The sequence below is a fragment of the Hevea brasiliensis genome, chromosome 15 (assembly GCF_030052815.1).
Source record: "Hevea brasiliensis isolate MT/VB/25A 57/8 chromosome 15, ASM3005281v1, whole genome shotgun sequence".
Taxonomy (NCBI): domain Eukaryota; kingdom Viridiplantae; phylum Streptophyta; class Magnoliopsida; order Malpighiales; family Euphorbiaceae; genus Hevea; species Hevea brasiliensis.
In genome coordinates this window covers 74,335,724-74,362,900 of record NC_079507.1, presented here as the reverse complement: position 1 = coordinate 74,362,900, position 27,177 = coordinate 74,335,724, and the positions used below count along the sequence as shown (strand labels likewise).

General features: G+C 35.9%; 3 protein-coding genes and 1 non-coding gene across 7 annotated transcripts; 2 read left to right on the top strand and 2 right to left on the bottom strand.

The window, feature by feature from the left end:
• Positions 1–11,145: 11,145 nt before the first annotated feature.
• On the top strand, positions 11,146–15,978 carry LOC110670899 (uncharacterized). The gene is made up of 2 exons (XM_021833198.2): positions 11,146–11,295; positions 12,428–15,978. The coding sequence occupies exon 2, from the start codon at positions 12,603–12,605 to the stop codon at positions 15,519–15,521; it is 2,919 nt and encodes a 972-aa protein (XP_021688890.2). The 5' UTR covers positions 11,146–11,295; positions 12,428–12,602; the 3' UTR covers positions 15,522–15,978.
• A 740-nt stretch (positions 15,979–16,718) lies between these two features.
• TRNAP-AGG (transfer RNA proline (anticodon AGG)) lies at positions 16,719–16,790 on the bottom strand. The gene has a single exon. It is a non-coding gene; the product is annotated as a tRNA-Pro (tRNA).
• Positions 16,791–16,888: 98 nt separating this feature from the next.
• On the top strand, positions 16,889–22,737 carry LOC110670872 (uncharacterized). 4 transcript variants are annotated; one of them, XM_021833153.2, is made up of 9 exons: positions 16,889–17,173; positions 17,663–18,022; positions 18,307–18,363; positions 18,683–21,042; positions 21,127–21,396; positions 21,467–21,547; positions 21,843–21,954; positions 22,048–22,114; positions 22,453–22,737. In XM_021833153.2, the coding sequence occupies exons 1-9, from the start codon at positions 17,050–17,052 to the stop codon at positions 22,547–22,549; spliced, it is 3,528 nt and encodes a 1,175-aa protein (XP_021688845.2). In that variant the 5' UTR covers positions 16,889–17,049; the 3' UTR covers positions 22,550–22,737. The 4 variants fall into 4 exon arrangements, with proteins under 4 accessions (XP_021688845.2, XP_021688847.2, XP_057993000.1 ...); XM_021833155.2 differs by lacking the exon at positions 17,663–18,022; XM_058137017.1 differs by lacking the exon at positions 18,307–18,363.
• A 146-nt stretch (positions 22,738–22,883) lies between these two features.
• Positions 22,884–26,637, bottom strand: LOC110670873 (uncharacterized). The gene is made up of 7 exons (XM_058137207.1): positions 26,206–26,637; positions 25,779–25,899; positions 25,007–25,316; positions 24,713–24,785; positions 24,017–24,107; positions 23,857–23,936; positions 22,884–23,217 (listed from the first exon to the last, which is right to left on the bottom strand). Exons 1-7 carry the CDS (start codon positions 26,635–26,637, stop codon positions 23,083–23,085), a joined length of 1,242 nt encoding a protein of 413 aa, XP_057993190.1. The 3' UTR covers positions 22,884–23,082.
• Between the last annotated feature and the right edge of the window lie 540 nt (positions 26,638–27,177).

Genomic DNA, 27,177 nt, shown 5'->3' with positions numbered 1-27,177 from the left:
CTCGGTTTCCTCGTGGATTCACGGTTAGAAATCTAGCCCAAAAGTCGAAATGGGCTAAAATCTTCCCGAGCAAAATTCGACAAACCGCTCGATGGATGTCGGCGTTCTTGGTGTCTATGGAAAGCTCGCGCCGAGTAGATGATTTGAGAGACAAGACCCTGCCCAATCGGTGCGGATCGCGGATTTGGCCGAGAAATCGGAACGACGCTGCGCAGGGAGGGGAGGAGAGAGAAAAGAAAGAGAAAAGAGAGGGACGACGCGCACGGGAGAAGAAAAAGGAAAGGGAGCCGGTTCGATTCGACCGGTCCGATCCGGTCCGGTTCGATTCGCCGGTTCGATTCGAATACAAAATTTTGAATTTTTACTCGCCTCGGACCAAAACGAGGTCCAAAAATTCTCAAAAATTTCAGAAACTCGTAAAAATACGTAGACTCCAAATATATTTTTAGTTTTGCCACGTGGTCTTTAAATTAATTTTTAAAATCATCAAAGTTTATATTTTCGGAAAATCGAACCCGATTTTTAAAATCCGAAAAATCTCAAAAAATTCCTAAAATTTAAATAAAATTAAAATATCAAAAATACTCATAAATAATAAAATTTGGGGTGTTACATCAATGAAGTGTATGTTGGAGTTGAAGTGGGAAATCACATGGATTGTATGTGTGTTGTACAATTGGAAATTTAGGTTTAGGGTTTTATACCAAAAATTAGGGGGTTTATGCAATTAAGGATGGATTGATGTTTTAATGGTCAATTAGTGACCATTTGGTGTAGTTTGAACTAAATTTGGAGTGAATTGTGACATTAAATAGGGGAATGATTAGGCTGCCTCATGGTTTGAATTCTAGACCCTTTGAGTTCAGTGTGTTCATGGGGTTATATCTTGAGCTATGTTGCCCTAATTTGTGCAAGGCCAATTGGAGGTGAAATTAGACACATAATGCAACAGTTTTGGTGAAGAAACCCTGCCCAGAAAACCCACCTAAGTTGACAAAAAAATTGCCTCAATCCGGGTAACACACAAGCTGTCTCTGGAAAATGACTGAATGAATAGTCTTTGTTCAAATGGTCATAACTCAGTGTAGAAATGTCCAATTGACTTGATCTTTATATCAATGAAAATCTTAGACAATGTAGAACAACTTTCATGAAGAACAGAAACTCAAATTCTGACCCTAACCAATTTAAATTGCTAGTCCAAGTTATGACACTAAATCTAACAGAACCAAATTTGCCCAGAAAATCTGGGTCAAGACCAATTCAGCCAATTATGGTAGAATTATCCAATGGAATAGAAAACTTAGGTAATCAAAACTGAAAATTTGGAAATGCATCTAGGGGACTTTAAATTGCAATTGGCAATTCATACTAATAAATGTAAAACTCAAAATGTGGGATCTTGGTGTAATTAGAATTAATATGTCCATTAAGTATGAAAAAGTCAACATTTTGATTAACTAGTAAGGTGAATGGTAATCAAAATAATTGGCAAATTAAGATGAAGACGTAGAACCAATTCTAAGCTTAAATGCTTAGAATTGTATGACAAATGTGGACTATGCATCTTAGTCAAAATTGTTAGAGGAAAATTAAGGCCATAAATTTGAAATCCATGAAATATTCATGGATTGCTTGAAACATGAAAAGTAAGTCACCTAATTGATGTGAATAGGTAGTTAGGGCTTATAAGCTGATCACAAATAAAATTCATAAAATATTAATAATTCAATTTAAAATATAAAATTTGTAATTACATAAGTAGATTTTCAAATGTATAAATGAGAAAAGAAAAGTGTTTTGAATACAATGGTACATGAGAACTATTGTTTTGAATTGTGATATATATGGATAATATAATGAATATGTAAATTATGATGAATGCATAAATTAGGTAAATATTAGACTTGGAGATTTATGTTTCTATTATGAAAAAGATTATAATGCTAGAAATTATAATTAGAACATATAAGGAAATAATGAAATTTATGAACACTTAATGGTACTATGTGCCCATGTATTGTCTAGACACGTGTATCAGATTGGATAGATTGACATGCCAATAGGATATTATTTTAGCAGTACTGCATAAGGCTTTATGCCTATATTTTTGGCTTTATGCCTGCATTCATGGCTTATATGCCCGATTATCTGATTATCTGTTACCATGGCTTTTTAGCCATACTGATTGCATACGTGGTTGACGTTCCGTGTTTCATGTCTCATGGTATGACGGCCCGAGACACCACAGTGTCCAGTGCCCAGTGACCCGCTTATCTAGTTTAGTCAGCCTGTCATAGGTTACTTAGGCAATGAAAAAAATTAAGAATATTAAAAATTAAAAATATTAGAAATTAAATAAATGAGTTAGAAAGACTTGAAAAGAATTAGTTAGAATTAAGAATATTAGTTATTATGAAATGATCCAAACCACATAAAAATTGTTAAGTGATGAAAGATTAGCAAAAATAGGTATAACTTAAATAAATATTACAAATGTACCTTCTATAACCATATGAATATAAACTTAGTATTTTAATTAATTTTATATATTGTATATTATTACGGTAAATTTATGAACTAAGCACGTTCAAAAGGAATAAATTAGGATAAAAGATAGTAAATATTAGAAGTTTTATACGAATTAAATTAATTCTTAATTATCCAAATTAGGCTTTATTGCTATCTTTATTTGTATATTATTTTCTTGTTATATTATTACACCACTAAGCAGAAATGCTTAGCGTGATGGATTATTTCCTGTACTGAAGCTAAAACCCAGTGGACATTAGACTGGGATTTTTGGAGTCCAAATCTGTAGAAGTGTCAGAAGTGTATAAGGTTGTCACCTCCTTAGCAATGCATATAGATAGGGCTCACAAAAGTCATATTATGTGTTATGTGTATTATAATTAGTTATTATGTTGTAAAATAAATTATGGAAATGTAATTAACTTGTATATCTTGTAAATTATGAATTTATGTAATCAGTTTGTAAATAATGTAAATTAATAAAGATTGAGAATTTTTGTATATGAATTCAGCATGTATGAATTTGAATAAAAATATATGGAAATGAATGTGAAATTGAAATATATAGATTATATTCGAAATGATGAAATGATTATGATAAGCATGAATGAGATTTTTATTTGGAAATATTATTAAAATTTTCAAGCAGGTAAATAGTGAAATACGCCAATTAATCATAAAATAGGGGAAACTATGTCAGTTTCTCCTTAGAACATGAATGATTTTAAAATATAACGAGTACAAGAACAGATTATTAAAGGAATAAAGTAAGATAAGATAGGGTGCTCCGACACCAAGTGTGACATGCCTTATTCGGTTACACTGTAGATAGATGAGAGGTGTCACATTTCCAATCTCTTTATTAGGTCCCTCCGTCTGAACTGATCTTCAGTCATCTAAAACATCCTCATCCGATCCCTATTGATCTGTCCTGTTTCTCTTTTTATGAAGTCACTTTCTTCGATCTCTTAAAAACCTGCAGTCTCTCCACATCACCCTTTATTCAAATTCTTTCAATCCAATCTCTGTGATAACTCAACAGCCCTTCATCCGATCTCTTTTATCCAATCTATCCTTATTCGGTCTTTTTTAGTGTGCATTGAATATCGAGAAAACATTAAATATTTTTGTTAACCGAGATATCGCTTTGGGTCTCACAAGCATTAAATGCCCATGGCTATATATATAGGTGGGGGAGGCTGTCACTCTCACATTTCGCATTTCTGCATTGTCTCTCTTCTCTCAAATTTTTGGTGAATTCTCTTCCTAGTTCTTGATCTCTAACAACATTTTTCATCGAAGGTATAGTATTTGATACTTTTTCATCGCATATTTTTCTTTCTTCACCTAAAAATGAGCGGCACTGATGGTCAGAGAGCTGCGAGCCCACCGTTAGTACACGTTTCATGGACCTCTGATGAGGGTGAAGAGGTCGGACCAAGTGGTGACCTAAGATTGAAGTAGCAGTCCATCCAATCTCTAACCTACCCACCAAGCCAAGCTAGTGACAAGCTTTGATCCCAAGGAAAGAAGCTCTCCCAGTGGATGAGGTGGGGTCAGTTCTTAAACTCTCTGAGCTGGCACAGATCAGTCAGGAGTATAATCTCTCGATTGATGCTTTCGAGCTCATTAGATGTCACGGGGATCTCCGGACCAATCACTTTTTCGAGAAAGGAGATCAAATTATGGTTTATGAAGAGCAGTTCAAAGCCAGACTGCGATTTCCCTTGGATCAGTTTCATAAGGATGTCTTGAGATAGCATCAAGTCTGCATGGTTCAACTGTATCCAAACTCATGCGCGAACTCTAGTGGCCTTTTGAGGTTTATATCAAGCTAAAGGCTTGGAGCCCATGATGAAAGTCTTTGCCAAACTACATTAACTCGCCTGACGAAAGAATGATGAATATTGGTTCTTCCAGAAGAAGCTAAGCTGTGGGCTCTTTGCCAATCTCCTCTCCTCCCTAAAGAACTAGAAAGATCAGTTCTTTATCCTATGGAGTCAAGATCTCTGTGGCTTCAAAGGCATCTCACGAAGCTGGAATTACTTGGTCGAGAGGCTAGAAAAGATCATCAATCTCAATGAGGTCGAGAAGGCTATTGTCACACCCTACCCCTCTGTAAGGTATAACATGATCCCGTAGAATACCTAATGAACTACCGAACTTCACCTACCGATAACTCATTAAGTACCCTACAAGGGATTTTAAAACAATTTTCTTACTTTTGATAAGTGGTGAGCATTTTCTAATAAGTACTTAAAACATTTAATTGAAATTAAAAACTAGTTAAAGCTTTTGGCTCATTTTCTTTTTCCGCAAATTTATGAAAATTTTGACAGAGTTCTGTCTGTATTTTGGGAAACCAGTTCTTCAAATACCTGAAATAAAAGCACTTCCAATAATTTTCTAACCACTGCTTCAAATTCATACTCAATCTCAACCAATTTCTCAAATTCACAAGTTCAATAATTCTCAAAATACTGTCAATCAATATCATCCATATTTCCTTAGAAATAAAACAATTTAGATACATCATTACAAGAAATTTTCATTAAGAAAATCCAACTAAAATTTATTACAACTTTATACAAACTTTGTACAAGTTGCTCAAGACCGATTTTACATGTCCATACAATTACGTGCAATATATACATCAAAATGAATATTTATAGTCAGGGTATAAATTATACCAGATAACTTCTAGCAGGTGGCTCCCCTGTCCTCAGCAGCTCAATCTGCTGTTCCTCTAGTCTCTATATTTGCGACAGCATAACAAGCTATCGCTGAGTGGTGAACTCAATGGTGCACAAACTAATAATTTAAAACTTAATACAATTTATGCTTGACAATTCATAACAAATATAATTTTAAAATTTCTAGATTCTTCAAAATCCATGACCTTCAGAAATCAACATTTTCATTCATGCAAATTATTCATTCGAATAACATTTTGATCAAATAGTAACTATTTATTTACATTTCTTTTAAATTCCGAGACAATGCAAAAAATTTTGAATCATTAACAAATTATTTATTTCAATCACAATTTATCAAATTATACATAATTTAAAGGGCGTTGCCAACAATACACACAGTCGAACCCATGACCCAAAATTCGAATAGATGCCGTGTTGTACACCACGACATTTCACATACTCCAAATAACCGAGGCTAAAAGGGAGAAACAAAGACTAGCTAGTATATATGAGTACTCATTCACATCATTCCCCAACTGGCAAGCCAGAGAGGAAGAAACTCGCCCCATCAAGTGGAGGAGTTATCTCACTAGACAAGCTAATGAGAATTCACAACATATTTTGTCATGTCAACTGTGGTTTCAAATCATATTCAAAACAATTTATATTTATAAAGTATTTACAAATCAACATATTTAATCATCATAAATTCATGCTCAAGGTTGGCAACACATCAAACTTAAAATTTACAATCCTCAAAACAATGCAATAAATCCTATTCAAATTATATAATTTCATTCAATAAGTTAAAATTCTCAACACAACAAAATCATAAATCATACAATAAATTTATTTCAAATCAATTTGGAATTGAAAAGTAACAAAAGTGTTAGTTGTGCACAAACCTCAAACGAGTCGCCTGTTGGCCTTGACTCGACTCCTCGGGTTCTGTCCCGGTATTCTTTTCCACTGAAACACACAATTTCACAGTGTTTCAGTACCATAACTTAGCATAAATCCAATAATAAATTTAACTTCACTTTTACCTAGCTCTAACGTGCTAAATTCGATGTTTTTGAAATTTTGTGTTTCGGATTACTATTCACTACACTATTCAAGTCAAATTGTTGACTTTTTAAGGCTTAATAGGTATGGGAACTCCAACTTCACCCACATACCACATTTTGGCCATTAAACTTGTTGGCTTTGGTCATTTTCTCAAAGCTTAAGTCATTTTGGCAAAATTGCCAATTTTCGGTTTTGGTGCTCCGAAGTTGCACTGTTCCATTGATCAATCTACTGTTGGAATTTGGCAAAAGTTCCTTCATAGAAAATGTTCCTTATTATCTTAAGTGTATTCTCTTTTTGGATCACCCCAATCGGAGTTTTGTAGCTCAAGTTATGGCCAAAATACAATTACTGTTCACGTGCACTGTTCATGCTGAGATTTTGATTCTGGCAAATTTTTGATCCAATTTTGTTCAGTAATTTGATCAAGTTAAGTTCATAATTTGGTCTAACTTTCTTCATATGAAATGTTCTACTATGTCTTAGGTTTCCATCGGTTTAAGAATCGCCTAAATCGGAGTTTTCTAGAGAGAGTTATAGCCATTGGAACTTTACTGCTCAATGGCAATTCTGCAGAATCACAGGTACAGTAACTCCAATTTGCTCAATAATTTGACTAGGTTAATGGCATAATTTGGGATGGTATTCTTCATGAAAGTTTTAGGTCTATATCTTATCTAATTGCTGATAAAATTTCAGGTCAATTTGACCTTCCTAGCCCAAGTTATGACCAAATGAACAGTTACTATTCATTTGGTCAGTTTGTGCAGTGGCAGACTGCTCTCACTCAACTTTGGTCAATTGGTTCACCCAGTTTTAGTCAGTTTTTGGCCATGGTTCCTTAATGAAAATTGTGCTATTTTATGTCTATTTTCATCTTCAATTGGTGGTATATCAATTGGACTTGTAAAATTTCCGTTTTGGTCATTCAAAGTTGGTTTGGTCATGCTGCATTGGACCTACGAATTTGGTTTTCGTTTTCACAATTTCCACACATCTCTTTTGGTCATTATTGACCATTTTTCATCTCACAATAGACCAAAGTCATCATTTAAGCATTTCTCCAAAATTTGGTTCACAAACCCTAGCATCCAAACCCTAACTCATACATTTCATGCAATTAACTACATCTAATGGTTTTAATGCTAATCAATCAACTAAGTAAGGTTCCTAAACTCATTCAAAACCCTCAAGCCATACAAAATCATACTCCCTCTAAGCTGGATGAAATTTCAGCAATGGTCCTTCCCTATATTTGTTTTATTTAATCAAGTTCTAAGCTCACTTAAATACCTAAACATGCATTTGAAGTAGAAAATTGAAAGTTAGCACACTAACCTTTCTTAAATCCTCTAAACCCTATCTTTAACTCCTCTTTCTTCTTGTAATCCTTGTGCTTAAGTTGAGATTGCAAGTTCTAACAAGGTTTTTAGGGGATTTATAAAGATTAAGTGGAGCAAATTAAGCTTAAGTGTAAGCTTAATGGAAGAAACTTTCATGACGAAGAGAGGGAGAAGGTGGGGCGGCACAACAAGGAAGAAGGAAGCTAAAAAAATTTTTGTTTTTCTTTTTTTTTTTCTTTAATCTTATCCCTTTTGAAGACCAAAAATCCCAAATAAATAAAATAAGTTAATTAATCTTTTGTGACATCATTCATGATGTCATCACCTTTGACTTTTCTAACTTCTTTCTTTTTTTTTTTTCTATTTATTTTTTTCTATTAGTTCTTTAATTTAATTCTCGATTCTGAAATTTTCTTTTCTCCTTTTTTATTTGACAGTTAGGTCAGGAGTCAGCTCTCGGGGTCAATTGACCAAATTGCCCCTCGCCGGTTCATCCCGGTTTGTAAATAATCCAATATTTCTTCCGGCATCCTGACCTAATTATTTGACTAGCTTAACAGTTTTTTTTTGTGATTTTCTCTTTTCCACTGTGTTCATGAGGGTCCTAAGGACCGCAGCGTCACTTTTTACGGTTCGAAATTTGAGTTTAAAACGACTTCGCAGTCGTTCCCGAGACGGTCACCTATCGTTGTGACTCTCGGCTTGTTTAACTTCTTATGTTCTGTTTTTCTTATTTATACTTAACTAATTGGCCATTACTAATTATTTGTGTTTATGGCTTATTTAGTTGTCTTAAGTATGGTTCTAATTCTCTTAATTGTCCGGACCGACACCGGTCACCGGAACAGTGAAATATACCAGGCTATGCAAATGGGGGTGTTACAGCTATGGTAAAAGAGCTCAAGAGCCAGGCGAATTCTCACAGATACCTATGCTCGGACATTATTGGGGCTAAGCTTAAATGGTGGATGATGAACGTGATTGCCCAAGAAGACATCCTACTCTAGGTTTTTGACCTCGGGCCCAGGAAGGGTAAAGCTTCTCATCTCAAGTCCTATGATTATTATGAACTCACTAACTTCTTTTTGTGTGCAGACATGGCAAGAGGTGAGGTGGGCAAAGCAGCTTGGAAGAGGAAAAGAAAGCTCGCTAAAAATGTTTTGGAGAAAAAGGAAGCTATTGTAGCTGCCCGCAAGGGCCAAGCTTGAGGCCTAAAAATGAGCCAGAGTGAAAGGGACAAGTTCCCCAACTCCAGCTCAAGCGGAACCTATTATTGAGGGGCTAGTCCCTGCCCCGGAACAACCCACTACTCAACCTTCGGTCTCTGCTACTTCAGAAAGTGGATCCTCAGGGCAAACAGTCCCATCCGAGCGATCACTCTCTCGAGGTGCTCAAATACTAATTAGCTCATTAGAGAGGAATTGCACCATGCGAGGCAACACAGACCTAGCCTGAGTCACTAGTGCTTTAAATTGCCTCCCTGAAAACTGAGCTCAAATGGCCCCATAGAGCATCGATGAACTCCTCAACCACTCAATGAGCCTAAGTTTAGAAGCGGTCGCTACCCAGCACATGGTCAGGGAGTAGGTCAACTTTCTGAAGAGGGAGATCTCTAAGGTGGTTCAGGAGGCCATGGCTTCTAAGAGCTAGCTCTCAGTTACAAATGCCCGGATTATAGAATTAGAGTGGCGAAGTCTTCTGAAGAGCTAACAGCTTGACTACAGAAGAAACTCAAAGATGCCTAGGCCAGTCGAGCTACCGACCTGGCTAAGTTTGTTGAGGAGATAAAAGCGAAGGAGAACAAAGCCTTAGAGAGGGAAGCCGACACCTATGTGCAGGCCTATGGCGATCTCCTAGCCAAGCTCATCAAGCACTATCCTGAAGAGGAGTTCACCTGGCTCGAAAAGCTCGCTTCGAGTGTTGGGGCTGAGAGCGAGAGCGAACCGGAGGGAGAGGATGTAACTGATGAGTGGGCTAGGGAGGACCCACCTGCGAAGTGATGTAATATCAAATATTTTTAATAAAAGATTTCTTTAAGATCGGTCTTTCTCATTTTTTTTTATCGAGATCGGATAATCACATGACTGGTATTAAATTACAAGTTCAATTATATGCAATGAGCTTTAGAGATCGAACTAATAGCATAAAAATTGGAAATAAAACATAATACTGAACTTCAATCGAGAACCAAATTGAAATTTAAGCAAGTATATCAAATTGAACTTTATTGAGATTGGATGGTCTGAGGACTAGACTATAAAACAAAATAAAAACAATTATTTAGATCAGGTTATTTGCAGACGGAAATTGGACCTAAACTAGGAAATCAAACTTCAATTAAAACTAAAACAAGAATGAGCTTGGAGATCGAATAATTAGCAGTCAAACTTCTGAGAAATTAAAGCTCGAACAAATATATAGGATTGAGCTTAATGAAACTTAAAACCAATATTATTGAGTTCAAGAAATCCCAAGATCGGATTATAATTGAATTGTAATCCTTATCAAGATCGAATAATGTTGGAATCGGACCCCGATTTAGAAACTAACTACATGAAATTGTTGAACATTAAAACTTTAACAGATGAAAACCAATTGTATATTAATTAAACTGGAATTATCATTTTTGCTAGATAATGAATTTATTGACTGGCTAAAATATAATGTCTTTAGACATTTTTAAATAACTTTGAAATGAAGCCTATTTTTAAAAGATTTAAAGGTGCATTCTATATCAATTTGATGTGTTAATGATGAATAATCTTAGAATGTTAACTCTAATCAATAAAGAAAAAGAATTTCCATCATAAACGACTAAATAAACTTTATTGACTTAAAAAAATAATATAATATCTAAATTTTTATGTATGGACTAAGTTTAGACAAATGAGCACTATACAACTTGAATTGAAAATTTAAATTATATCACATCAATTTAAAAATTTTGTTTGATTTATTTAGTAATTTGATTTGATTTGATTTGATTTAAACTGTATAAAAGTTTGATTATTTGATTCGGTTCAATTTAAAAAAAAATTCAAAATTAAATGAAATTAAAAATTTTCAAAACATTACATTATATAGAATCTTTTTCTAAAAATTAAACTAAATTGAAATTCTTCAAAACACTACATTATATAATTTAGAGATTAAATTACAATATATCTATGAATCAAATTTAAAATCAATGAATCGAATAGAATAAAATAAAATAAAATAAATTTAATTTGATTTTATTTATTTATTTATTTCAATTCAATTCAAATTCATATTGAATTTGATTTATTTAATTTTAAAGTTTTTCAGATCAAATTGAACTCCTAGTAATTTGGTCTTCTAGGAATGATACTCTTACAATTTTGAAAATTTGAAGACCCTATTTATGAAAATTAAAAATGTAATAGGGGTATGTTAGCAAATTAAAAATTTTATATCCTGAAAGAGCCCCTCAAGTTTAGAATATTCACAATGTATTTTGGCATGGAACGCAAAATACTGGAGTGGCAAATAGAGAAATTGGGTCAAAATTTAGATAGTTATTGATTTAAATCCGTAAACCCTCATTCATTCCGAGTCAAGTTCTCTTTCAGTATCCCTCTCTCATTCGTATTGTGTTTTCTATTTGTTCTTTGTTTTCTCTTATGATCTCATAGCAAGTAAGCTTTATTTCTCTTTCGCTTTTGCTTAAATTTGCCTTATAATTTGTTTGGGTGTTGTTCATATTTTTTTGGCTCCTGAATTTTCATTATTTGAATCGATGGACTGACCTGGTTTACACCTTAAGTTGATTATGGTTGCATTTTTCTGGGTTTTCTCCTTCTGCGTGTATTGTAATTTTTTTACGTATTGTTTTGAGCTTGGTTGTTGAGTTCAAAAATTTCATGTTTGAATTGGCTTTTTCCTTATTTGGGTTGAGGTTGTGTATCATTAGGGTTTTGGACCTCAAATTTGTTCATTTTACTTCATCCCATGACTTGTGAGGTTATTTACTTCTTCCCATGTCTTGTCAGGTTCTGTTTGAAATGGAATGGTATATAGTGTAGGGAATGGGTTTCTCCTATAAAATTAATAGCATTCTTTTGTTAGTACGTCTACACTTTGAAGTGTTTATTTAATGTAACCGATGGGTTTATTTGTGTTTGGACAATGACGATGCTAGTTAGGATGACCCATTCCAGCTGTTGGGGATGTTTGTTTTTTCTTGTAGTATACTATTATTTACTGAATGTTCTTTCAATAGATTTCTTGTTGATGCAGTCTAATTTTGGTGAGGCGTGCTCTTTTATGATTTCTTATCTTTTTCCTTTTTTTTTTGTTGCCTCATTTTTCTTGTTATTGTTAATAATTTCTGTTGTGAATTTCTCAATGTAATTCATTCTTGATTTGGTGTTTGCTTTTTGTAGCTACTAAGTTTATTCTAATTGGCTTAGGCATTGCAGGAATTGTTTTATTTCCCTTTTTATGTTATTCATTAATGAGGTTTTGCTGCTAAACTGGGTAGGATTCCTTTCCTGGTTTTCTCTGTTAGCATTATGTTTTGGATTTTTCAAGTTTAGATGTATAAGGTGAACCTTTTTGGAAAAATAAAATGTAATGTCTTTATTGTAGCACGTTTCATGCTGGTAATATAGTGCTGAGCAAGTAAAGTGCGTGCAAAGCATATGGACTTGTAATACATATAATTACATAGTGATCAGGAGCATATTTCTCATTTTAGATCCAGCTGACTTTTTTTTCCCCTAGTCAATGGTAAGCTCTTAATTAAAATTTATTTGTACAAATCTGCAGGGCCCATGTGAATGTGAAAGTTGATAAGTGGAGAATTCTGGAGTTTTGTGGAGGCTTAGCATTTTAACTTGGCAGGTTTATATTTTGAAAGAAAGAATGACACTTTGATAATAGCTTCTTGGTTCTGTGCACTTGAAGCAATTTGGAATCAGGTTGTTTGGGGATTTGTTTAGTGATGGAGTGCAATAGAGAAGAGGCAATCAGGGCCAAGGGGATGGCTGAGAGTAAGATGCAAAACAAGGATTTTGGTACTGCTCGTAAAATTGCACTCAAAGCCCAACAGCTTTACAAAGATTTGGATAATATTTCCCATATGCTGATGGTTTGTGATGTGCATTGTGCTGCTGATAAGAAACTGCATGGGAATGAGATGGACTGGTATGGCATCCTTCAGATTGAGCAGACAGCTGATGAGGTTACAATCAAGAAGCAGTACAAGAAGTTTGCTCTCTTACTTCATCCCGACAAAAATAAGTGCCCTGGTGCAGAGGCTGCTTTCAAGTTGATTGGTGAAGCTCAAAGGGTGCTTTTGGACAAAGAAAAAAGGTCCTTGCTTGACATTAAACGAAAAGCTTTTGTAAGTAGACCAGCACCAACATACAGGCCCCAGCACCAAATGCAAAACAATTACAGAAGCAACTTTATGGGCTTCAATTCCCAACACCAGTACATGCAGCAGCTAGCGGCTCAAAATGGCCGCAAAACTTTCTGGACAGCTTGTCCATTTTGTAATATGAAGTACCAGTATTATGTGGAAGTTATGAACAAGTCTCTTATTTGTCAAAATTGTACTAAGCCCTTTACTGCATATGAGAGGAGTATGCATGGGCCCCCAACAGCAACTAACTTGAATCAGTCAGCATTTCCTGAAAGGAATGATATGCCCAATCGGGCTTTTAGCAAAGTGGAACTTACTCGTCAGGGCAATTTAAGTGCTGAGCAATCTAGAACAGAGTTCTTTCAGAAGAAAGGTTTCAGTGGCGAGTTAGGTTCACAAAAGGTAAATAGCAAGAGACGGAGGACAAGGGATCCAGAATCAAGTGAAAGTTGTGACACTGATAGCAGCATTGACACTGAAGAAGATATGCTAGTTGATGAAGATGGTGAGTTTAAGGCAAGAGTGAATTCAGGATGCTATGGAGAGTGCCCAAGGAGATCTGGTCGGCATAAGCAGCAGGTTTCTTATAAGGAAAATTTGAGTGAAGATGAAGACTTTGTGACCCAATCAAAGAAGGCCAAGGGGAGTGGATCATCCTATGCCAGTGAAGAGCTGTGCAGAAATGGATTGAAGCACAGTTTCTTTCAAACAAATAAGCATTCTGGACTAGCTTCTGGTGTGAAAGATCTGAATGAGGAGAAACAAAAGAAAGGTCCAGAGAGCTTTCCAATGAAGGACATCAAGGATGTAAAGGAAAAAGTAAAAGCAGAAGAAAATGGGTGTAAGAAAAGTTCTGAGGCTCATGGCAATTTTGCAACAGATTCAAGCTCCAAATCCACATCAGATCCAGAGTTCTATGAGTATCCTGACCCAGATTTCAGTGACTTTGATGAGGGCCGGAATGAAGGGTGTTTTTCAATAGGACAGATCTGGGCTGTTTATGATACCTTTGATGCCATGCCTAGGTTTTATGCTCGAATTAGGAAAGTTTTCTCTCCTGAGTTCAAACTGCGCATAACCTGGCTGGAGCCAGACCCAGATGATGAAGATGAAATTGCATGGGCCAATGAGGGCTGGCCAACTCCTTGTGGTACGTTCAGAAATGGACACTCTGAAAATACTGAATACCGTCTTATGTTCTCCCATATGGTTAACTGGGAAAAAGGTAGCCAAAGGGACACTTATAAGATATTTCCAAGAAAAGGGGAAACTTGGGCTGTCTTCAAGAACTGGGATATTAAATGGAAGTCTGATGCAGACCCTAGCAGGAAGTTTGAATATGAATTTGTTGAAATCTTGTCAGAATATACTGAGGATGGCGGTGCATGTGTTGCGTATTTAGGCAAGTTGAAGGGCTTTGCATGTCTTTTCTGTCGAACTAGCAAGAAAGGAAATGACACATTTCAAATTCCTCCTGATGAATTATTCCGCTTTTCCCACATGATTCCATCATTTAAATTGACTGGCAAGGAAGGAGAAGGTGTTCCAAAGGGATCTTTTGAACTTGATCCAGCTTCTTTGCCCAAAAATATCGAAGAAATTGTTGTCCCTGAATATATGGTGGTTGACACTGGTAATAGTTGTCCCAGTGATTCGTGTACAGGATCTTCAGATGAAGTGAAACTGGAAGTGGAGCCTGAAGCAAGCACTTCTATGCACCTGGCTGATCTGAAGGGTGCTCATCTAGAACCTGAAGTTGCCAATGTCAATGAGGATCGTAGTACTCCCCCAGATTCAACCCTGGAACCTATTGAAATTCCGGAAGCAGAGTTCTTCAACTTTGAAGCTGAGAAGTCCATTGGAAAGTTTGAGGTTGGTCAGCTCTGGTCATTGTACAGCAACGAGGATGGCTTGCCGAAGTGCTATGCTCAGATCACAAAAATTGCTTCTGGCCAGGATTTCAAATTGCAGCTTAGGTGGCTTGTTCCATGTGCACTGCGTAATGATGTGATTCAATGGCATGATAAGGGTATGCCTATTTCTTGTGGAAGATTTAGGACTCAAAAGGGTGAATCACAATCTTATCCTTCTGCTAAATTCTCTCATAAATTAAGTATAGTACCTGCTGGCAAGAAAAATGAATATATCATTTTGCCTAGAAAAGGTCAGGTTTGGGCATTGTATAAGAACTGGTCTGCTGAAATTAAATCTTCTGACTTGGGAAAATGTGAATATGAGATTGTGGAAGTCCTCGAGGAAAATGACTTGGGGATCAAAGTTTCCTTTTTGGAACAAGTTGATGGTTTTATCTCAGTTTTCAAGGCTCAGTTAAAGGAAGGATCAGCTGTTACAATGGAGGTTCTTCATGTTGAGCTGCTTAGATTCTCCTATCGGATCCCTGCTTTTCAACTAACAGAAGAGAGGGATGGCAGCCTAAGAGGCTTCTGGGAACTTGACCCTTCAGCCCTACCAGGTTATTATTTTGCTATGAAGTGACATGGCAGGTTTATTCTAATGCCCATCTTTTTGCTGTTGAACTTTATAGTATCAACCAGAGTGGGCATGTTTCGTGAATGCTGATTTAGAAACAGATTTTGATTCCCAGTTACTGCAACGGTGCGTAGATGCTAAGCCTGTTCTCGGTTACATCATCGCATCATCTGTGCTCTGGAGTTGCCTTTGGAAGTTGGATTTGTTCATTTTTGTTTCCGATGGTATGCAGTTCTATTTCATTTGACATTTTCTTGTAAAATCTCGTCTTCTAAGATACTTATATTAGCTCTTTTCTTTTTTTTTTTTTTTTTTTTTTTTTTTATAGAGATGAAATGCAAGCGGACCCACTTTCTTTTTATTTATTTAAATAGTTTTATTTTAGGGGAATTATGGTGGGCGAAGTTCAGCTCTATCATTTGTGAAATTGCAAATGCATTGGTGGGCGAAGTAGCTCTTATGAGGTTGCTTGTGTTATCTTCTATGTGTGTTATACTTTCTTGCTTTTGTTCAATGCTTGTTATGCTTTTGATTTACAGGGTTGGAAAAGGACTGTTGGAGCTAGAATTTTCAAGATCTTGGTATGCCAAGTGAAAAAATCAATCTCTAATCCAAAGTGAAATTTAAATTATGAATGAATTACAAATTACATATTTCAACCTAGAAGAGGGTTTTTTTTTTTTTTTTTTTTCAACATAACAAGATAGTATTCCACTAAATTTTTAGAGGAGCCTACGTATCACGTGTATTCCCAGAAGCTTGCTCCTAAAATCAATGAATGTAAACCATTAAGGAGGAATGGACCGAAGGAAAAATTTCCTTACAAGTTTGTTTTACATAGCTACTGCTAAGAAAAACACATCTTTTTATTGGAAGATGTTAAAAATTAATTCAAAAATAAATTTTATATATTTTAAATATAAAAATTCGAAAATTATTAAATAATTCTTTTTAATTTCAAATATGTTTTTAGGATGTAAAATAAATTTTATTTTAATCAATTTTATAATAATATAAAGTTTTCAGATTTAAGTGTTAATTGAAATTAGTGGTAAATTAAATAAGGAAGTGAAATATTTATTTTAATCAATTTTTGTAATAATATATCTGTAAAACTGTGAGGTTTTCAGATTTCAGTGCTCATTGAAATTAATGGTAAATTAAATAAGGAAGTGAAATATAATGTGGAGCATTAAAAGTATAGGGGCATTCCGAGAATTGAACTCGGGACCTCTCGCACCCTAAGCGAGAATCATACCACTAGACCAAATGCCCTCTGCGGTTTTTTGGTCAATGTAGCAAATATATATATATATCAAACCGAAAGAAACTAGGGTTCAGTCACGCAATCAATTTTCCCTCCAAAAATCTACCTATTTTCTCCATCCTCTTAGCCCTAGGCCTAGCCAACTCTCTCGCTCTTTTTGTCAGTCGTGTGTCTCTGTTCCTTTTACTCCAATTTCGCTCAAGTCTATCTCTAAAGTTCATTGATTTTGTAGAGTGTTAATAGCTTGGATTTTGACTTCGTATTTGGATGATGGGTTCTCTCGGAGACGCTGATACCCAAATTAAACCAATGCAAGATAACCAAAATCCCCATTCCTCCTATACCGATACTCAGCCCTTTGACTCTCAGATTTTTCCCTCTTCCTTGCCTGGTAATCAACTGCTACTTCTTCAATTTGTGTTTTTGTATACCTTATAGCTCTGTTTTTAATCGTCATTTTCGTCTGTTTTCAGATCAGTTTATTAAGTCTCTGCTTTAGGCATTCTATTTTTGGGTTAATAGAGAGTGGTAAAGCTTTTATTGAATTGACGTAGATGAGCATACAGTAATTGGTTATGATAACATGACACTTGTCCCTAGCTGGGGAGAATTTGAAGTGTGCAGGTGATTATGTGTGAGTCCTAGCATTACTCGTATGTCCTGCATGTCTAGGATGAGTTTTTGTGTTAGTTTAATTTTTTTCTTCTTCTTCTTTTCCGAATTGTTAATGCAAATAAGTATATAAAATTTGGCTGTACATTCACATTGTAAGTGGTTTGATTGCAGTAGTCTATGCTTGCAAATTTCATAATTGTGATATGGTTCAAAATCTTCAGTTATATCTAATATAATTTTGGTATTCTTTAAAAATTATAAATAGGTGAAAAAGGTAGCAACGCTAATGAGGTACAATTGGTGCAAAGTACTGTACCCTTTGATGACACTATTCCAATAGAAGATGCATTTGAGACTCAAGTAGTTGATCTTGGAGATGAAACACAAGTACCGGATGATCCTCTTTGCCTTGAACACATGGATACTCAATTAATAGATGATTTTAATAGTGATGGTGAAGGAACGGATAAAACTCAAGTTTTGGATTATAGTGATGGGTTTTCTGATGATGAATCTCAAGGAAGAGGCAAATGTGAATCATTGGATGGTGAGAGGAGTAGGCATACTTCTCTTGAACACAGTGAGAACATATTGGTGGAGAAACCTGATGAAAACTGTAGTTCCAGTGAGTTGTTCTTCTGAACCTTTTGTGATAAATGAAATTCTGAATAAGGCTCTAATGTATAAATTCTTTATGGTTAGATTGTCATCAATTTAAAAGATGGGTTATTCTGCGGAATGAAATGATAGTTCTTTAGTCAGTTGGTTTTGTATATCTAATTCCAATTTTGTATTGATACACTTGTGAAACTGTAAGAATTGAACTGAAATGTTTACTTGGAACTTCTGCTTGTACTGAAGCTGGTCAGTTTTGAAAATTAAAATTATGACATCCTCCATGCATTTCAGGACTCAATGTTTCTCCTGAAACACCAACTGTTCAAGTCAGGCAAGAACCAAAACCTGGTTTGTGTTCTTTCTTCTTGTTTCTAGTTGTTTATCATACTTTTTCTGGTGCTCTACTCCAATGATCATTTATATTGCATGGAGCAACACCTAAGAAATCCTCTCTCTCTCTTTGACTTGACTTTTAAAGTGGGTCAAATTTAATATTGCATGTGAGATCCTGAAGTCCAAATGACTGATATTGATAGTGTGCAATTTATATTGGTCACTTTAATGAGGAAGGTTGTAATTTGTATTTGTTCTTGTGCAATTTATTCTTCATTTCTGCTAATAACAACCATATTGATGTGGGAACCTCATTTTTTTTGCTCCCCCTCAGGTTCTATTGCAAGATTTACTTCAGTCCGTGCAGCGTCTTTGCGGGCATCTGGTCTAGCAGCTTGCAGAATTTCTTTGGAGGGAACCACCAGGGGTTCTTGCTCTCTCCAGACTAATAATCAGCATTTGGAAGAACTTGCTATGGAAAATAATGGGTCTAATATAGAAGCATGGAAGGAAGTTGATCAGGTGTGTGGTGCAGGAAGATACAACAATGAAGTGAAGGGATTGATAAATGTGCATGACTGTAAGATTGGCCGTTCTACAGTGAGAAAACTCTTTGATGAGGGTTGCTTTGTTGAAAATGAAGAATTTGCTTCCAGAAATGATAATACTGCAGGGGGCAAAGAAATACATCAGTTTCCCACTTGTTATGATGGGTTGGCTGGGTTGAGCTATATTGACTCCCAAGAACCTGGAGAATTGTCACAAGCCAATGCATTTGCCTGCGTGCGAAGGTTGATTGAGGAGAACAAGGCATTGTTTGATAAGGAATTTGACCTGGGAAAGGGTAGTAAGGGAAAATTAAATTTTGTTTCAGCCACAAAAGGGCCACAAAGTTTAGCCAAGAAAACCAGCGATAGAGGCACCAAAAAGAAAACAGGAATTTTTGACTGGGATGATGAACAAGAAGATGAGGGAGGGGGAGATATTTTCTGTAGAAGGAAGGAAGAATTCCTTGGTTGTGCATATCTTGGGCAAAGATCTTTTATGAAAACCCAGAAGGCCAACGGAAAACAACTGGACAGATACACAGAAAATAAAGGCAAATCAGATGTCCAGAATGAAATAGTTTTTCAGTCTGATTCTAAAATAGTGTTGCATAATACAGAACTAAATAACAAGACAGCACCAGAAGCAGAAATGAATTTTGGAAAGAATCTTGTCAGTGAGTTTGATGAACAGTCTGATATAGCAACTTCAGCAGGGCAATTGGAAGCTGGTCTTGCCAGGAATCAGATGCCGCAAGTGCTTGATGTAGGTTTGGACACTCAAATGGCTGCTGAAGCCATGGAAGTCTTATTGTATGGGAATCGAATTGCTAAAATTGATGCGAATAATGTGCCAGGAAATTCAGTTTCTCAAAAAGGATCTCCAGGAAGAAAAGTTAATAAGAGGATGCCACAAGTTATTGGGGTTGCCACAAGACAATCTAAGAAATCAAAGAGGTTTGGTGCTAAATCAAACAAACAAACTTCAATTTCATCAGAGAAACATTCTGAGATTGTCAGAAATGGGTCTGATATGGATCTATTAAAGACAAGAAGGAAGACGGCTAAATCCAATTTTGAAGTCTCCATGACCAATGGGATAAAAGGGGCAGACAAAACGCCATCTAAAATAGCAGGAGTACCTATTGAAAGAAGCCTACATGATATGCTTGATGGATGTCATGAATCTGCTTTAACTGGTAGTGGCTCAGTTAAGAAACGGAACTTACCAGAGGAATTTGCTACTTTGGTACCCATTGCTCGTAGAACTAGGCTTTCTTTGGTCGCCTCTCAATTGAAAAGTGCTGAGAATGTGTGTAGTGGTACTGGAGAAACAAACTGTACAATTGAGATCAGTGCCCTCAGACGAAATAAAGCTGGTGCCAGTGTTAAGGCTGCTAAGTTGTTGGATGCTAAAGGGAAATCTTCAGAATTGGTTTCCAGAAAATTCGGGCAACGCAAAAATTTCAAATCAAAATTGACAACTATGAGTAATGGCATCAGTTGCCCAAGACTAAGATCTTGTCGACAAAAATCAGGTCAACTTAATGAACCAGACAACTTGGATGCTCAGTCCAAGGCATCTACCAGTCTTGCTGAGTTAAACACAAAGAGGAAAACACGATCCTCCAAATCAATTTGTTCACACTCCTCTTCCTTATACCAAAATTTCAAAGAAAAATCATCACCAAGAAGTGTAGATAAATCAGGTTCAGTTGATGCTGCTCTTAGTTTTACTTCCATTGGGAATGGGAAGAAGAATTTTGTAGATAAAATGGGAGCAAAGGAAAAATTACCTGACAGAAAGAATAATGCATATTTATCGCCATCTGCGAAACATGAAGTAATGTCAGATCATTTACCAAATGAGGCAACTGAACCATCAACTTCAATGTGTTCTTCCCCAGCTAACTATACAACCCCTGTGAATTCTGCATCACCTGTCTGTATTGGTAATGAATATTTTAAGCAATCATGCAAAAAGAGGCTGTCAAGATCATGCCTCATGAGAGAAGTTGGTAACTTATGTGCCACAGGGCGAGAACCTATTTCTGCACTAAAAGATTCAAGGAAGAGAAGAGATTTGGCTAATGTTAGAGTCTTGTTCAGCCACCACTTGGATGAGAATACAATTAAGCAGCAGAAAAAGGTAGTCCTTTGGTTTTCATGAGCTCCTTTGCATAAAATTTTATGCTTTTTTAACTCTATATTGCCTGTTATTTGTTTTTTACAGATTGTGGACCGGCTTAGAGTTTCCATAGCGTCCTCTATTACAGATGCAACACACTTCATTACTGATAAGTTTGTGCGTACAAGGAATATGTTAGAAGCCATTGCTTCTGGCAAACCGGTGGTGACACATTTATGGCTTGAGAATGTTGGACGGGCTAACTATTATATTGATGAGCAAAAATACATACTCAGGGACATGAAGAAGGAAAAGGAGCTTGGATTTAACATGCCAGTTTCATTGGCACATGCACGTCAGCATCCACTTCTGCGGGTAAGTGTTTTCTTATGTTGGTTTATCTTGTTACATTGGCTGAACTTGTTACTAAATAACGTTTCTGCAGGGTCGAAGAGTTTTTATCACGCCCAGCATAAAGCCAGGCAAAGATATAATTTCAAACTTGATTAAAACAGTTTGTGGTCAGGTATGTACTGTAATCTGTATAATCTGATTTGACTTCTACAATTGTCAATGAGTCTAGTTTCTTTTGCATTGAAATTGTCATTATTGATGGCCCTTGATGGTTTCATAAAGATTTGGATTAATATTCTTGCCTGGGATCTCTGTAACTCTGTCACTCATCCATGGAAAGACCTCTTAATTTCTCCTGTTTTACATTGATCTGCTGGTTGTTGGAAGTTTGGTCACTACATTTCGCTTTTTTTTTTTTTTAATTGTATACTGCATTTTATGTAATGTCTGGTGGAAATGCTTTTCAGGCAGTGGAGAGAGTTGGCAGATCAACTCTTAAGGATGATGTGGTCCCAGAGGATCTGTTGGTTTTATCTTGTGAGGAGGATTATGAAGTTTGTGTACCTTTCCTCGAAAAAGGTTTGGATATTTATTTATGCTTTTTGTATCTCTTTAGAGAGTCCATTAAATGTAGACTCATGAGAAATTTGCATCCACGCCTTGTACTCCCAGGGGCAGCTATTTACAGTTCAGAACTGCTGCTGAATGGGATTGTTACTCAGAAGCTGGAATATGAAAGGTAAGCTCCATTATTATTAGGATTATTACTTCCATGATGGGTACTGGAATTAAATGTTTTGCTCGCTGGTAGGCAGTCGTCATCAGCACATCCATGCTGTCAAAATTGGATGTTTATAATTGGCCTAACTAGTAATTGTGTGTTTGTTTCTTGTGCTGAAGAATGCCTTAATTGGTCGGTTGTAATGGCTACTTTTAAGCCTTGGCTTTAATTGGGGCTTAATCGATAGCTGTGGATGACATGGATCCTGCATCAGAGGGCTGATTAAAGCGTGCATGTTTGTGATACATAATAAATCTGCTGTTTGTTTTTTCTGACAGACTATTACCTGATGACAGGTATCAGCTCTTTGCAGATCATGTGAAGAGAACTCGTTCTACAATATGGCTAAAAAAAGGTGGTGATGATTTCATCCCCGTCACAAAACATAAATAGCGTCATTTTTTATCTTTTATTTTTTTCCCCCTTGGTGGGGTATAGGTTGTTTTCTTTTATTTATTTATTTATTTTCCCGTTTCTCTCGACTCATGCATTTTGGTGTTGAGTGATATCATGTATATAAATAAAATGGTTTATCTTCTTGTATGTTTAAACACTTGAAATGTAGAATTCTGTTTCTTTCATCTTTTTCCCATCTTTCTTTGTATGTAAGTCGCTATCATTCCAAAATTACTAAATGATCTCTCTCTCTCTCTCCACATGATCCCCCAAGCATGATGAATTACAATTATTCAAGCTCTTATACAAGTAAAAGAACAGTCTTAACATATCTCCTATAAAAATTAATTATATTATTTATGGCCATGAGTATGCGCATGTTATGATAAACAAACACGAAACTAAAATTTAAAGAAAAAAAAGTCGACTTTTGTGAGTTGGCACTACATGAAGAAATGGGAATTTCTTGTCTACATCCACCAGCAAACGAGTATCATAGATGGTGGACCTCGTCTCTCTGTAGTAACTGTTCACACCGGACTAGGGTTCTGGGCAGCCTGAACTCGCGAAGCATAATATTGACTATACAATGAGTTGAGGGTCACAGCTACCCCAAAACCCAAAACTGATGAAACCAATATAGCATAAATGGCCTTCAGATGAAGCTGCAACAAAATTGCATGAGGCTTTAATCAATGCAATGGGTTAATGTACATCTTAAGTTCTGAATTCAAGCACGTAAGATTCAGAAGTATCTTAATATAAAAGTTGGCATCTTTCACTAGTTTTCGTGTTGTGCCAAGGAAAGGTCACCAATACAACTTGCCCTAGTGTTTTCTTGAAAGGTGTGGTTGCACGGCTGCAGATGGATAGAGTGGAAAGATGGTATAGAAATCCCAAAGATCAATGGTACTGGAATATTGTATCAGAGCTAGTTAGATAAGCTATTTAAAAAATAATCCTTAAAAGTATACATATGGTAGTTCAATTGTTTCTGAGCCAAATCATGCATCTTAAAATACTGAATAATTAGCAGTTTCTCCTTTACCCTTCAACACATTCCATGTATTGATCAATAATAGACAGAAAACCAACAACCTTCCTTCCACATTAACAATTACCACATAAATCCAGTAGCAAACACCACATTGATTCATCATTCCTCTACTGAAAGCAGAACACAGCCACTTTGGAGGGTGATTTTCTTTCTTTGTTGTTGTTGTTGGGATTAGGGGAGGGGAGGGGGAGAGAGAGAGAGAGAGAGAGAGAGAGAGAATAAAAACCAGATATGTTACGTTACTTACCAAGCTATAGAATAAGTGGACAAAAACGGCTATGAGTGCAAATTCAAGAGCAGCATATGTCCATATATACTCTCTGATTGCTGCAAGTGATGCAAGCACACATCAAGACAAATTCAGTCCAAAAAAGAAATTTCTTGTGGATTTTGAGGATTAGGTATACCTAAAATCACAGCAAAGATAGATGCCAAAAGGCCCAAAGTAAACGCAAATGGCGCAGCAATTATGACTGCTTGTGTCTTCATGTCACGAATCTACAAAATTCTAATAACAGAGTTAACATTGTTATGCCAACATTATGGGAAGAATGTAATTTCTGTGCCTTAACAGCAAGATCCATAATCAACATTCTATCATTGTAGATATGCTTCAGTCGTTTCTAGAACATACACTGGCCTAGAGACAATAATTTTAAGCAATTTGGCCAGTGCATAATCGTGACAAAACCTAACCCCTACAAGTGAAACTAAACATTCAAGTCAATTATGCTTCACTCAGATTTATTATGCCACTGGACTTCAGTTCAAATATAACTAGGGGATTGTGCCCCATCTACTCAGATTTATTATGCCACTTTATAGGGAAGTAACTGGTAAGACTGGCATGACCATTTACAAATTTTGTGGCAATTAATAGAATAATAGGGTCTTTATTTACAGGTATTATTCAACCCAAGTATTTTTACATGGTACTAGCAAACTCCTCAAATAAGAGATATAATATGCAATAGACAACCAACCAACTCGTTCATTGCAGCATTTATATTTTGGCAAATGTATCAGAAAACTTTAGTTATCAGAATGAGCTAAATTACAAGTTTATAAGTTAATTTTATGCTCCCTAGCTGCTAAAAACATACCAATAATTGCTCCAGAAAGAAGAAATAGCATATGGTGCTAATTAAGACAAGCACTACAAAGTCGTGCCATGCACTGCACAAAGCATCAATATATCAAAAGATCAAAATTAGCAGACTGGAAAATATACATTTGACAAGCAATTGATTGTCACTCGAATCTAAGAACACTATTCAGCTAAGTTGATGTAAAAAGATAACGAACAGAAAAAAGATTTGGTTATGCTGATTGTTCAAATAACCAAATTCAGACATTTGCTCAACAGTTAGAACATGATTAAACTCATATTAAGATACCTTATTGATTGTGTCCTCGAATGGTTACTCTGTTCTGGTCTGTTATAGCTTTGAGCAGCGCTTGTCACTCGAAGCAAAGTTACAGGTAAGTTCTTAACCTCTTGCCCACATACATCACAGTTCTTATTTCCTTTTGTGCTAAACCACTTGACTGCACATTCTTCATGTACCAGTCGAAGGGCACCTTTGCAACTGCACTCCATTTTGAGTGTATTTCCTTCTTCACATACATCAAGACAGATCCTACATACAGCTTCCTCTTCAGGAATTTCTTCATCATCAACTTCTACGGGAACAGCAGATATTTGATCTGTTTTTCCAAGAAGAAAAGTTACATAGGCATACGGTTCAGGATACCAGTGCAAGAATGACACATACAGCTCCTTCATTATTGATTGTTCTGCAATTATCTTAATGGCATGCAAGAAAAATAGATAAGAACCTGTTATCCCACCAAATCAAGAAAAACCTGCGAGTTTAGTCAATTTCCACATCCACAAATACTAGGTTCAACAGCTTAAAGTTTTAAAAAGTAGACTGCCAGTATATTATCATTGTGAAAAACACATAAAACTTTTGTTGTGATTATTACATCCTAGGCAAGCATCCAAAAACTAGAACCACCTAGAATTTTTACAATCATAGTAACTTCACCCAATTCTATTTACTGAGAATTTCTAAAACCATGAACATGTAACTTCACCCAACTCAATAAGTAGAATGAACAATATAAATAAAGAACTTGAATAATGGATGATGTGCCACTTTATACCATTGCTTGTAGTTGTCTGGTCATTCTCATTGTGACCAGCAAAAGATGAAGATCGCACAATTACAATATTCTGCCCAGGCACTGAGAGGGACCTAGAAACAACTCCCTGAGCTGCTCCTTTCTGAATAAGGATTACCATAATTAATTTAGAAGTTTGTCTTCTATAAAATTTGCATTCCACAACCTTGATTTCAAATAATACTGATGATCAGGCATCATACATTGTTTGAAAGATATATATAATGGGCCAATGTTACTGAACAATTAACTTGTCCAAATCAGAGAATAATTCAGGAAGACCTCTTTGAGAAAATCAAAGTGAATTGAAACTTTGCTTATCAAAAAAAAAAAAAAAGAAAAGAAAAGTGAATTGAAACTTATGCTTAAAATCTTTAACAGGCAGCAGAAAAGTAATAATGTAGCTTACATGTGTTTTATGAGATTCACCAGGCATTCTTGCAGAAATGGGGGTGGAAACTGAAGGTGACAAATTTGATGTAGGTGTAACAGGAAGAGACGTGCATCTTTTCCAAGCAGACCTGAGACTAGCCATAACAGGACTATCTGGAGCTGTTGTAGGATCTGACTTGAGGAGAAAGCTCCTCTCACCATCAGGTACAACACCTTTTTTCTTAAAACTTAAACCCCGCAACAAACCTCCTGATGATGAACTGCCTTTACATGAATTTTTGGAGTGGATTAAACCGTTTCCACTCCTACTAGTGCCAAAGCCTATAGGTTTAGGGGGTATTTGAACTGAAAGATCCAAGCGTCTTCCGCCTGGCTCTGGATTTGAAGCTTCTTCATTGGAGGGTTCCCCATGTTTCAGAACAGCCTGCAAGTAACAAGCATTAACCATCAGTTGTTTGGTCTATGAGTTTTTAAAAGGATATGGCATGCCAAAACAGAATATGACCCATGTGACCAAGTGGTATACCAACCCTGAATCCTGTAGCATGTGATGGACAGGATGCAAGCATCTTGTTCGATTATTTCAAACTTAAATGACACTAATGTGAAAGGTTTTATACGTAATTAAAAAAAGGAATGGGTGTAATTGCAAATTAGACCAAAGATTTGAAATTTTATTGTCATTAACCTAAAAAAGAAACATTATCATTCTCAGGAAAGGGAAAATGATTTCTTAAACGAGTTTTATTCTTTTAATCTAAAGGTTGGCCTACTTGGCAAGGGTGTGCGCTCTCCGCATTATTGACCAATGTTTTTTCCTTGCAAATTCCAAAGGGCCTGCCTGCCTTTGACACTCAACAAGATCATTCCTAACCATAATTATTTCACACCAAACTGCTACACTTCCAGGGAAAAAGGGATGGTGTTCAAACTAGTCTAAATTTAGAAATGCAAAATATAGAACATAAATATGGCAGTGCATTATAAC